This window comes from Coregonus lavaretus, assembly GCF_964263955.1.
Source record: "Coregonus lavaretus genome assembly, chromosome: 4".
In the NCBI taxonomy this organism is placed as follows: domain Eukaryota; kingdom Metazoa; phylum Chordata; class Actinopteri; order Salmoniformes; family Salmonidae; genus Coregonus; species Coregonus lavaretus.
In genome coordinates this window covers 55,559,655-55,573,703 of record NC_139991.1, presented here as the reverse complement: position 1 = coordinate 55,573,703, position 14,049 = coordinate 55,559,655, and the positions used below count along the sequence as shown (strand labels likewise).

At 45.4% G+C, this 14,049-nt stretch overlaps 1 protein-coding gene across 1 annotated transcript in view; it reads left to right on the top strand.

The window, feature by feature from the left end:
* Positions 1–13,466, top strand: part of LOC311127967 (whirlin-like) — a 149,022-nt gene extending 135,556 nt beyond the window's left edge. The window contains exons 8-12 of the mRNA XM_084159878.1: positions 1,935–2,006; positions 2,769–3,336; positions 3,554–3,711; positions 4,263–4,385; positions 11,833–13,466. Of these exons, the coding sequence (XP_084016004.1) occupies positions 1,935–2,006; positions 2,769–3,336; positions 3,554–3,711; positions 4,263–4,385; positions 11,833–12,015 (1,104 nt within the window). The 3' untranslated portion in view covers positions 12,016–13,466. The remainder of the gene's footprint in view (positions 1–1,934; positions 2,007–2,768; positions 3,337–3,553; positions 3,712–4,262; positions 4,386–11,832) is intronic.
* The last annotated feature ends 583 nt before the right edge of the window (positions 13,467–14,049 follow it).

Here is a 14,049-nt window from a genome sequence, read left to right as displayed (position 1 = left end):
AAGGCTATTTAGTCTGCCAATAAGAATGCGGTGGCTGACAGAGTCGAAAGCCTTGGCCAGGTCGATGAAGACGACTGCACAGTACTGTCTATTATCAATCGCGGTTATAATATCGTTTAGGACCTTGAGCGTGGCTGAAGTGCACCCGTGACCAGCTCGGAAACCGGATTGCATAGCGGAGAAGGTACGGTGGTATTCGAAATGGTCGATGATCTGTTTGTTAACTTGGCTTTCGAATACTTTCGAAAGGCAGGGCAGGATGGATATAGGTCTGTAGCAGTTTGGATCTAGAGTGTCACCCCCTTTGAAGAGGGGGATGACCGCGGCAGCTTTCCAATCTCTGGGGATCTCAGACGTTATGAAAGAGAGGTTGAACAGACTAGTAATAGGGGTTGCGACAATTTCGGCGGCTAGTTTTAGAAAGAAAGGGTCCAGATTGTCTAGCCCAGCTGATTTGTAGGGGTCCAGATTTTGCAGCGCTTTCAAAACATCAGCTGTCTGAATTTGTGTGAAGGAGAAGCGGGGGGGGGCATGGGCAAGTTGCAGCAGAGGGTGCAGAGTTGGTGGCCGGGTTAGTGGTAGCCAGATGGAAAGCATGGCCAGCTGTAGCAAAATGCTTGTTGAAATTCTCGATTATTGTAGATTTATCGGTGGTGATAGTGTTTCCTAGCCTCAGTGCAGTGGGCAGCTGGGAGGAAGTGCTCTTATTCTCCATGGACTTTACAGTGTCCCAAAACTTTTTGGAGTTAGTGCTACAGGAAGCAAATTTCTGTTTGAAAAAGTTAGCCTTTGCTTTCCTGACTGCTTGTGTATATTGGTTCCTAACTTCCCTGAAAAGTTGCATATCGCGGGGGCTATTTGATGCTAATGCTGTACGCCACAGGATGTTTTTGTGCTGGTCAAGGGCAGTCAAGTCTGAGGAGAACCAGGGGCTATATCGGTTCTTAGTTCTGTATTTTTTGAATGGGGCATGTTTATTTAAGATTGAGAGGAAATTACTTTTAAGGAACAACCAGGCATCCTCTACTGACGGAATGAGATCTATATCCATCCAGGATACCTGGGCCAGGTCAATTAGGAAGGCCTCCTCGCTAAAGTGTTTTAGGGAGCGTTTGACAGTGATGAGGGGTGGTCGTTTGACCGCGGACCCGTTACGGACGCAGGCAATAATCAATAGCAATGTATTTCTAGAAAATAAAACACGAGAAATAAGAATAAGAAATATGAAATACACAATAAAGTAAGTAAGTAAGCATACTATATTCAGGAAATATTTAAAAAGTCAGTTCCAATACCATATTTACATGTGCAGGGATACTGGAGTGATAGAGGTAGATATGTATGAGGGTAAGATGACTGGCAACAGGATATAAGATAAACAGAGTAGCAGCAGCTTGCATGTGAGTGGGTGTGTAGAGTCAGTATAAATGTATGTGCATATTATGTGTGAGTGAGAAAATGATAGAGTGAGTGCTTGTGTGTGTGTTGGAGTGACAGTGAAGTGTGTGTGAGTGTGGAGCCCTGTGAGTGTGCATAGAGACAATGCAAATAATGAAATATTAGTGTGTGTGTGACGAGTACCCACCTGTAGTATTGCATTCCAAACGTTGAGATTAGAAGGTAGATTTAAATTGATTTAGAATGATTGGTAGATTTAGAATGATATTGAGTTCTTTTTCCTTCCTCTGAGAGATGAAACAACTCCTACGAAATACAATTTGGACTCAACATTTGCTTTGGGATAAATAAGCAGCTGTTCACATAACCTCCCTCTCTCTCGCTGTCTCTCTCTCACTTCTTTCTCTCTGCTTTCTCTCTCTCCCCCCATTTCTCTCTTCTCTTTCTCCCCTCGTCTCTCTCTCCCCCCTCTTTCTCCCTCCCTCCCTCCCCTCTCTCTCTCTCTCTCTCTCTCTCTCTCTTTCTCTCTCTCTCAGAATGACAGTATGGTGGAGAGTAATGGGGAGGAGTCTCAGGAGAGTCTGGATGCACTGCCTGACGTCTCTCTGGTGAGCCCCGCAGTCAGACTCAGAACCACAACCTCATAAAGATGGACAGAGCAGAGGTTGGAGGGAGGGAGGGATGGACGGAGAGGGAAAAACAACAAGGCTGGAAATAAAAGTGCGAGAAGAAGAGGAAACAACAGATATGCAGTTTGAACTCTTATAGCCTTCATCCCTTATTTCTTTCTTTCCTATGGAGGAGTCTGTTACTAAGGAGGAACTTGCTCTCTGTCTGACACCTGAGGTAAAAGCTATAATCAGAAACACACAAACACAAACAACTCAGAAGGATACCTACCACGGTTACCAGAGCAACGGTAACCAATGTCGACAGGAGGCTGTAATGTGGGACACAGAAAGCAAAGACCTGAAGAGTCTTAAAAACACCTCAACTCCATTCAGCCAGAACATATTTGTGTTGGTTTTGATTGCTTTCTCTTGCCTTTTTTTTACCATGAATCACTTCATTCATTCTCTCCCCGCTCATGTTGCTGTTTTCATTGTTAATTTCTCCGTTGGTTTTGGTTGGAGGGGAGAGCTTGTTGCCGGGGACACAGCGGATTGGGAAGGTGTAACCTGAGGTTATACAGAGACCATGTTTAGTTGTGGGGCTCAACTGAATCCTGGCCTTGAGTTGTGTTGAATTCTGAGGCGTGACAATTGGTAGTGTGTGTGTGTGGAATTATGAGATTCCAGAGATGTGCTGTAGTATATGAGTGTTTTGTGGGATGAAAGGAATGTGATCTGTTTGTTCTCCTCTTACCTTAGGATGAGGTGCACTCCATGTCCGAATCTCCCCCCACCTTCAAACCCCCACCCCCTCCAGGGCTGCAGAGGCTCCCCAGCAGACGAGACCAGGTCAAAAAACGCCCTTCCTCCGAATCCTCCTATTCTAGACTCTACTTCACCGCCCCCTCCCTTAACCCACCCAAGGACCAGTTGGGGGACCAAGGGCCCCCAGCCTCACCCAAGGTCCCCCCAAAAAATAATTCCTCTGTCCCCCATAAGAGGGACCCCTCCGTCCCCCATAAGAGGGACCCCTTCGTCCCTCATAAGAAGGAGATGGCAACTGCCAAGCTCTCCATGGTCGACAAGCACCCCATAGGCCCCTTCCCTAGAGTCCAGTCCCCTACTAGGACCACCAAACCTGCCACCCCCTCCCCATCTCTACCCCCTCCCCCTCCGCTCCCTGCTCCATCCACACCCCCTCCCCTTCCCCACAGCCCGGACAAGGCCTCCCCTGGCTCCAACAAACAGCACTTTGTCATGGTGGAGGTCCACAGGCCCAATGCAGAGTCTGACGTCAACGAGTTGCGGTTTATGCCCCAGGCACGAGGTAAGAGGCATGGAGGACAGCCGAGATTACTGGAGGGGGTAGGTTGGAGGAAAAGCTGGAGTTGGACTCCGAAAACCATGAGAACAGATTTGGACGCAAAGGATTGGTTGCACAAATAAGAGGAAGTGCATGTTTATGTGTAATCATGGGTATATATATTTCTACCTGAGTGTGTCCCTGTGCCAGTCTCTAACCTCCTGCACCCATCCCCTCCAAGGTGCCACCCTGTCCCAGCTGTCAGACAGTGGACAGACACTGAGCGAGGACAGCGGGGTGGACATTGGCGAGTCGGGACATCTCAGCAAGGAAAGCAGTCCCCGCACACGCTCCCTACGAGACCCCCAGGGGGCAGGAGGGGACAGCACCGCCAAACCGGTGAGGAGGACACACCAGCGGGGAGAAAGACGACACAGAAAGAGAAAAGAGGGAGATGTATGGAGGGACAAATGGATGGATGGGTGGATGAATGGATAGATGGAGCTGAAAGTGAGGGATGACAAGAAGAGAAACAGACAAACAGAGCTGGGTTGTCCTCTGTCACTGCTCACTCTGTCTTGAAGCTTGTTCTCAATCCTAACTGTGATTTCTTTCTGTTTTATTCTTTCTTTATGCACATATATAGTTTTTCTTTCTTTGCTCATTGATAAATGTTTGTCCTTTCAATGATTTCTCATCCATTCAATCACTTGTCCATCTCATCTCATACTGCACTAGAGGTCTCTTGTTTCCTCTGGCTGTCTCTTTATGGTTATTGCTGATTGGTGGTTAGGTAGTGGGGAAATTGTTGATTGGTTCCAATCTTCATGGGTGGACCAATGGGTAACAAAGGTGCAAAAGAAAAGATTACATCGGTCTCCAGGGTGAATATTTGAGTAAAAAGCTGAGTTATATTATGCCCCCTCTCTTCTCTCTCTCTCTCTCTGCAGCTGGGTCTCTTGGAGCCCACCTCCACACTGGTGAGGGTGGCAAAGAGTGCCAGCACCCTGGGCATCGCCATCGAAGGGGGTGCCAACACTCGCCAGCCCCTACCACGCATCGTCACCATACAGGTGGGTCTCAAACGGCCTAGCATACCCCCTCATGCCCCTCACCCCTCTCACCTCTCCCTTTTCAAGTCATCTCCGAAATGACAGCTTGCCAGACAATCTGCACCTGTCAGAATTGATCTAGCCACGGTACTCTGTGTTCTGCAACTCTGCGCTGTCATTGGCCCGTGCCGCCTTCTCTTCCACACATGGCTACACAACACAGCCGTTGTCAGACAAGTCTGTGGTTTTACACTGGAAGAGAAACTTAGAGACCTGGCTGCCATGCCATTGTTCCTCCACTCCAGAGGACTGGCAGCTTTTCCAGGGATGATTATAACCTTTAGAGCAGACTCCATCACAGGGCTCTGACGCTCAGAGGGCCTGAGACAGTGAGACAATGCCAGGCAATTATAAATGCGGCATGTTCCGTGTTTTAATGGTATGCTTGTGAAAAACCACTGCAAAGAGGGAGGGGTTTACACTTAAATATTACAGTAGCCATAGCAACAGGGTCAAAGATCAACCCTGTGATGTCGTGACTAAGGTAAGATGTCCGTGGGTGTACTACTAGAGGGTGGCTAGTTCAAGTCCAGCTCAGGTAAATATCGCCTTTTACCCTTGCCAGGTGCTTGACATGAATGTCTAACTGTAAGAGTACATCAAAAATGTTTTTGGGGGTTCCAAGCACCCTTTCATTTGTTTAATCAAGAGGATAAGAGTTGACCATGTTCTCTCCCTTTACCTGAAAGAGTACATCCACTGAGAGCAGTGACTGTTATGTGAAATAAAGGGGTTGTCACTTTGGCTGAAGGCCACATCTAAGTAAGAACTGAGGGTAATAACACCGTACCTTGCTGTAGCTCTGCTCTGCTCAGGTCTGTCTGTGTCTCTTTTGATTAGCCTAAAGAGTGAGGAGAGAGGAGGGATGGGGAGGGAGCTGTGCTGTACTGTGGAGTTCAGAGAACCACTGAAAGCCCCCCGCTCAAAAGATGCTTTGGTGAGAGACTAATAAAAAATAATAGAGCCGCTGATTGCGAGGGGAGCGACAAAGGCACTGGCTGGGAAATCAGCATATTCAAAATCAAAGAGAGTAAGGCGGAGAGGGAGAGAGGGAACGAGGGAGGGAGGGGAGAGAGATATACAGAGAGAGATGGAAGAGAAGATGGTACACTGGGTTAACAATAAAGGGGATTCGACTGAGAAAGGGTGCAGAGAAGGGGAGGTAGGGGAGGAAGAGAGAGAGAGGGAGGCAAGCGAGCGAATGACAGACAGGCATGAGAGGTTTTAATTCCATTGCCATAGCGCTCCTCATCAACGGCTGGAAATGCACAGACAAAAGGCATGAGCCATGAGATACGCGCCTTTCTCTCTTATGTCTCATCCCCTTTCCTCTTTATTCATCTGTTTTCTCTTTCCGCTATCTTAGGAGAGACGGACAAGGTATCCGAGCACCCTCGCCAACCAGGTTGATTTTCATATCAATGTAGCGTTGCCACGTACCCCTGCCATGACATCACAGTGTCCCCAATCAGTCACAGGGGATAGGGACTCGTCAGCATCCTAATTGGTTGGGGGGTTGGATGGTCCTGGCCCAATCACAACATCTCCCGTTCCACTGTACGTTCCACTGTACCTCTAATAGCTGTCTTACAGTGCATTCGGAAAGTACTCAGACCCCTTGACTTTTTACACATTTTGTTACGTTACAGTCTTATTCTAAAATGGATTAAATAAATACAAATTCTCAGTAATCTACACACAATACCCCATAATGACAAAGCGAAAACTGTTTTTTCAGACCATTTGCTATGAGACTCGAAATTGAGCTCAGATGCATCCTGTTTCCATTGATCATCCTTGAGATGTTTCCACAACTTGATTGGAGTCCACCTGTGGTAAATTCAATTGATTGGACATGATTTGGAAAGGCACACACCTGTCTATATAAGGTCCCACAGTTGACAGTGCATATCAGAGAAAAAAACAAGCCATGAGGTCGAAGGAATAGTCCGTAGAGCTCCAAGACAGGATTGTGTTGAGGCACAGATCTGGGGAAGGGTACCAAAAAATGTCTGCAGCATTGAAGGTCCCCAAGAACATAGTAGCCTCCATCATTCTTAAATGGAAGAAGTTTGGAACCACCAAGACTCTTCCTAGAGCTGGCCGCCCAGCCAAACTGAGCAATCGGGGGAGAAGGGCCTTGGTCAGGGAGGTGACCAAGAACCTGATGGTCACTCTGACAGAGCTCTAGAGTTCCTCTGTGGAGATGGGAGAAACTTCCAGAAGGACAACCATCTATGCAGCACTCCACCAATCAGGCCTTTATGGTAGAGTGACCAGACGGAAGCCACTCCTCAGTAAAAGGCACATGACAGCCCGCTTGGAGTTTGCCAAAAGGCACCTAAAGACTCTCAGACTATGAGAAACAAGATTCTCTGGTCTGATGAAACCAAGATTGAACTCTTTCGCCTGAATGCTAAGCGTCACATCTGGAGGAAACCTGGCACCATCCCTACGGTGAAGCATGGTGGTGGCAGCATCATGCTGTGGGGATGTTTTTCAGCAGCAGGGACTGGGAGAGTAGTCAGGATCGAGGAAAAGATTAACGGAGAAAAGTACAGAGAGATCCTTGATGAAAACCTGCTCCAGAGTGCTCAGGACCTCAGACTGGGGTGAAGGTTCAGCTTCCAACAGGACAACGACCCTAAGCACACAGCCAAGACAACGCAGGAGTGGCTTCGGGACAAGTCTCTGAATGTCCTTGAGTGGCCCAGCCAGAGCCCGGACTTGAACCCGATCAAACATCTCTGGAGAGACCTGAAAATAGCTGTGCAGCAACGCTCCCCATCCAACCTGACAGAGCTTGAGAGGATCTGCAGAGAAGAATGGGAGAAACTCCCCAAATACAGGTGTGCTAAGCTTGTAGCATCATACCCAAGAGGACTAGAGGCTGCCAAAGGTGCTTCAACAAAGTACTGAGTAAAGGGTCTGAATACTTAAGTAAATATATATATACATATATATATATATATATTTTTTTTTTTTTAATTAGCAAACATTTCTACAAACCTGTTTTTGCTTTGTCATTATGGGGTATTGTGTGTAGATTGATGAGAGAAAAAAAAAACAATTTAATCAATTTTAGAATAAGGCTGTAACGTAACAAAATGTGGAAAAAGTCAAGGGGTCTGAATACTTTCCGAATGCACTGTATATCAGCTCATAAAACATAGGCCTATTTGGGAGCAGTATAATGGTGAGTGGACATTCTCCCTTTCTATGTATATTGGATCTTTATCCAGCTACTGTGAAAAGTTTGGATGTGCGTAAAACCCTAAATAGTCTGCGTTGTTTTAATATTATATGCCCAAAGGGGGAAATGATGGTGGCAGTAAGTATGACATAGCCTATTTAAAACAAGTTGTTGTTTCGTTTTGTTTACAATTTGATTAGAATTATTAGTTCTATTTTTAGGCCTTTTCAATAATTAATTTAATCTTGCTTATTGACAATGTTTTGCATGTCCATGTTCAGCCATAATACAATTTACAATAGACCTAGCCCCTATATCAGTGTGTATGCTATTGAAGCCATACAATTAGTTAGAACAATGTGGACTGCAAATGGGTTAACGAATTTAGCAAAGACAGGTCTACATTTTGTTATTATGTTTCTGTAAGCCATTTACCAAACTATAACGGACTAACATTGGAATTGGAGTTGATTCCAAGGCAATACATAAAAGACCGTAAATACACAACTTGATGCAACCACATATTTTGCCATGGAGCATGTTCTGATTGGCCAGTGAGAGGCCAAGCCTCCACACACCCACAACTTGTTAATTAATCAAAACCCTGCCCTTTCGCAGCAACGCCAGCAAGTGCGCTGATAATTGTGATAGTGAAAATATTTCTGACACGACCCTGAACCTATAACGTTACCGCCTGTGCTTAGATTTACCACTGCGTTAGGTTTGTTCAAGTAGAGCCCTATGTCTCTGGCTCAGCGCTACAAGCCATATCAATCATTGTAACCAGAGTACAGGTCACATCATACCCTAGCAACATTCCTGAATGATTACTTACTCACACGATATTCACACTAATACACAAATACATTATATATCTTGGGTTAGTTACCAGTATCTTTGGTTTTACTCTTGTAGAAGCTTTAGTCTCTCAGGTCATCACAGTCCATGATGTTGTGAACGTTCCAAATGCCACCGCTGTGGACACTATCACCATCACTCTCTATCACACTCCATGAGCTACTGCTGCTGCAGTCCCTATCACAGCCATAGCCGCGGGAAGATATGTGGGGGTGAAAAAAAGTTTTTTTGCCCGCGCTACAGACAGCTGTATCGTTCCACTAATACAGGACTAGTAAAGGCCCAGTGCATGACTTTTGTGAAAAAATAAAATGTTGAAAAATAAGAATAACTTGCCTGCGCTACAGACAGATATATCGGTCAGCTAATACAGTACTAGTAAAGGCCCAGTGCAGTACTTTTGAGAAAAAATATATATTTATATAAAAAATATATATTTATTTCGATTTTTCAGGGGGTGCTGCAGCACACTCAGCACCCCTACTTCTTGTGGCTATGATCACAGCCATCTCCATGTCGCTCCAGTGGCTGGGGGTAATTGTGGCCGGCTCAGTAAATAAGAGAACTGATAATGCTCTAAATAACAAAACTGATAGTGATAATTATGCTGATAATGCTGTGCTCCACTGCAGGCTGAGCAGCATTTCAAACCCCTCTAACTGCAGGTAATGAGGTCAGTGTAGTGCCAGGACAACGACCTCTCCCTTAATGTCAGTAATAAAAAGGAGCTGATCGCGGACTACAGGACAGGGCTGTAGTGGAGCGGGTCGAGAGCTTCAAGTTCATCTGTGTCCACATCACTAAGGAATTAACAGTTGTGAAGAAAGCACGACATCGCCTCTTCCCCCTCAGGAGGCTGAAAAGATTTGACATGGGCCCTCAGATCCTCAAAATGTTATACAACCGCACCATTGAGAGCATCTTGTGGTCCTCTGTAGCTCATCTGGTAGAGCACGGCGCTTGTAACGCCAAGGTAGTGGGTTCGAAAAATGTATGCACGCATGACTGTAAGTCGCTTTGGATAAAAGCGTCTGCTAAATGGCATATTATTATTTATATTTATCTTAACTGGCTGCATCACGATTGGTATGGCAAGTGTTTACGGCCCAGTACATCACTGGGGCCGAGCTCCCCGCCATGCAGGACCTCTATACCAGGCGGTGTCAGAGGAAGACCCAAATTATTGCCACCCAAGTCATAGACTGTTCTCTCTGCTACCGCACGGCAAGCGGTACCGATGCACCAAGTCTGGAACCAACAGGACCCTGAACAGCTTCTACCCCTCAGCCATAAGACTGCTAAATAGTTAGCCAAATAGCTACCTGGACTATCTGCATTGACCCTTTTTGCACCAACTCTTTTGACTCATCACATACGCTTCTGCTACTGTTTATTATCTATCCTGTTGCCTTGTCACTTTACCCCTACCTATATGTATATATCTACCTCAATTACCTCGTACCCCTGCACATCGACTCGGTACTGGTACCCTGTGTACAGTTGAAGTCGGAAGTTTACATACACCTTACCCAAATACATTTAAACTCAGTTTTTCACAATTCCTGACATTTAATACTAGTATAAATTCCTAGTCTTAGGTCAGTTAGGAGCACAATTTTATTTTAAGAATGTGAAATGTCAGAACAATAGTAGAGATAATTATTTATTTCAGCTTTTATTTCTTTCATCACATTCCCAGTGGGTCAGAAGTTTACATACACTCAATTAGTATTTGGTAGCATTATCTTTAAATTGTTTAACTTGGGTCAAACGTTTCGGGTAGCCTTCCACAAGCTTCCCACAATAAGTTGGGTGAATTTTGGCCCATTCCTCCTGACAGAGCTGGTGTAACTGAGTCAGGTTTGTAGGCCTCCTTGCTCGCACATGCTTTTTCAGTTCTGCCCACAAATGTTCTATAGGATTGAGGTCAGGGCTTTGTGACGGCCACTCCAATACCTTGACTTTGTTGTCCTTAAGCCATTTTGCCACAACTTTGAAAGTATGCTTGGGGTCATTGTCCATTTGGAAGACCCATTTGCGACCAAGCTTTAACTTCCTGACTGATGTCTTGAGATGGTGCTTCAATATATCCACATAATTTCCCTTCCTCATGATGCCATATATTTTGTGAAGTGCACCAGTCTCTCCTGCAGCAAAGCACCCCCACAGCATGATGCTGCCACCTCCGTGCTTCACGGTTGGGATGGTGTTCTTCGGCTTGCAAGCGACCACCTTTTTCCTCCAAACATAATGATGGTCATTATGGCCAAACAGTTCTATTTTTGTTTCATCAGACCAGAGGACATTTCTCCAAAAAGTAGGATCTTTGTTCGCATGTGCAATTGCAAATCGTAGTCTGGCTTTTTTATGCTGTTGTTCTGGGATTTGCACTTTTTGCATCAAAGTACTTTCATTTGTAGGAGACAGAACGCATCTCCTTCCTGAGCGGTACGACGGCTGCGTGGTCCCATGGTGTTTATACTTGTGTACTATTGTTTGTACAGATTAACGTGGTACCTTCAGACGTTTAGAAATTTCTCCCAAGAATGAAACAGACTTGTGGAGGTCTACAGAAATTGTTCTGAGGTCTTGGCTGATTTCTTTTGATTTTCCCATGATGTCAAGCAAAGAGGCACTGAGTTTGAAGGTAGGCCTTGAAATACATCCACATGTACACCTCCAATTGACTCAAATGATGTCAATTAGCCTATCAGAAGCTTCTAAAGCCATGACATCATTTTCTGGAATTTTCCAAGCTGTTTAAAGGCACAGTCAACTTAGTGTATGTAAACTTCTGACCCACTGGAATTGTGATACAGTGAATTATAAGTGAAATAATCTGTCTGTAAACAATTGTTGGAAAAATTGCTTGTGTCATGCACAAAGTAGATGTCCTAACCGACTTGCCAAAACTATAGTTTGTTAACAAGACATTTGTGGAGTGGTTGAAAAACGAGTTTTAATGACTTCAACCTAAGTATATGTAAACTTCCGACTTCAACTATATATAGCCCAGTTATCGTTACTCATTGTGTATTTATTCATTGTGTTATAATATTTTAAATTTTATTTATTCAATTTTTCACTCTGCATTGTTGGGAAGGACCCGTAAGTAAGCATTTCACTGTTAGTGTACACCTGTTGTTTACGAAGCATGTGACAAATACAATTTTATTTTATTTGAGCTGAGGGAACAGTGGGGAGAGATGAGATCACAAAGGTCCTTTTGCTTCCTGGTTCGTTAGCAATCGTAACGGTGGCAATGCGCCAACAAGTGTTTGTCGTCTGTTTGTGCTCTCTTTATCACAAATAAATGTTCTAGGTCTTGCTCTCTCTCTCTCTCTCTCTGTCTCTCAGAGGGGCGGTTCGGCGTATAACTGCGGGCAGCTGCGAGTGGGTCAGGTGATCCTGGAGGTAAACGGGGTTTCCCTGAGGGGCCGGGAGCACAGGGACGCAGCGCGCCTCATCGCCGAGGCTTTCAAGACCAAAGAGCGGGACCACATGGATTTCCAGGTCACAGAGTTCAACGTGGCACTGTAGGAGGAAGTAGAGGAAGAAGAGAAAGAGAGAGAGACTTATCATGGAGGAAGGAGGGAGGAGGGACAGTGGCGGCAGAGCTGGAGAGGATAGGGGGCGGCTGTTGGGGAAATGCAGCATAGGCCGGCATACTGTTCTGTACATGGGTTCATCTACCAACTATCACTTTATCTGGTCACTCGGCCTCATCATCCTCAACATCCTCCAGCTTTAGCCCCAAAACAAGACACGGACACAGTTGCACTCTAAGTTGAGAAGTTGCCATGAGATTTTTCCCATGGATCATGGACTTCCACCATCCCTGTAACCTTTAGGATACTCCCTGCAGCAGTCACCTCTCTGGACTCCTTACTGTATGTGTTTATGGCAATCTCATGTACTGTCACTCTATCTGTGTTGGCTAGTGGCTACATCCTGTGGATCTCAAATTGATTCTTGGACAATGACGCCATCAGCAACAGAGCTCTAGCAGAAGATATGTTCCTGAAGCGGTCAGTTAGCGGTCAGTGTCTACTAACCTGCGTCAGTCTGAGAGACGACAGCACACGCAAGAGACACAGGCTGTGTCGCAAATAGCACCCTATTCCAATATAGTGCCCTACATTTGACCAGATCTCTATGGGCCCTGGTCAAAAGTAGTGCACTAAATAGGGAATACGGTGGGACGCAGGCCAGCCTTCCATCCAGAAAATGGGAAGAGGCAGGAGGAAACACCATTTTCCAATGACAGTTTGTTTTTGTAAATGTACAAATGTAGATACTATACAATATATACATAAAGATAATCTATTAATTATAAAAAACCTAATATCTTACATGCTTAAAAAGTAGAATACTTCAAAGTATACTGTTAAGTCCCTTAATCGCTCCGCTTTTCTGCAAATGTGTCCCCAAGTGAAAAGTAATGGAGATGAATGTGTTTTAATTGCCTTCTCTGGTAGTGCTAGTCAGCCGTACTGGTTGTGTTTACACAGGGGGCTTGCAGGGGCCTGCGTCACACAGTAATTACTATGCCTAAGAGGTAGTAATGAGGAATTTGGAAAAAGAAACTGCTGCAGAAGCTCTCTCTGATACACACTCCCAGAACACACACGTGGCCCAGCACAGACACGCATGCATGCCATCTTACCACACACACACACACACATACACGCAGGCATGCCATCTTACCACACACACACACACACGCAGGCATGCCATCTTACCACACAAACACACACACACATACACGCAGGCATGCCATCTTACCACACACACACAAACATACACACAGGCATGGCATCTTACCACACAAACACACACAGGCAGGCAGAAGTCACTACAGGATTGGTGGAGAGCTGATGCTAATCCAGAGAACTTGAAGAAGCACTTTATCCAACAATGGAACAATGGAGGAGCAAGTCATGCAAATCAGGAAGAGGAAGAGGAAGAGAGAGACAGAGACAGAGACAGAGAGAGAGAGAGAGAGAGAGAGAGAGAGAGAGAGAGAGACAGAGAGAGAGACAGAGACAGAGAGAGAGAACTGAGAAATGCAGTAGTTGTTGTGGAGGATTATTTTGTTTCCTCTCTGAGGGGGAGACGGGGTGTGTGAGGGAGGGGGAGAGAGGGGTTGAGTGAGGGAGGGGGAGAGAGGGGTTGAGTGAGGGGGGGGGGGGGTAGTGAAGCGGTACAGGGGGACATCCAAACCACTGATGTGTCATTCAGGAGAGTTTTAGCATTATAGTGGAGGAGAACAAATAGAGCGATCGAGAGACGGACAGGTAGAGAGAGGTTATTGTTGTAGCAACAATAACCATCAAGTTTAAGTCAGGTTTCTCTTGATGCTCATTTACATACAAGTGATTTGTTCACCCCATTCAGATAATAGAGATTTTCCATCATTTCAATCATTGTATATTTATCTAGCATCCCAAATGGCACCCTATTCCTATAGTTCACTACTTTTGACCAGGTCCGTTAGGGCTCTAGTCAAATGAAGTGCACTATGTAGAGAATAGGGTGCCATTTGGGACGCAATCTTATTCTGTATGCATACTT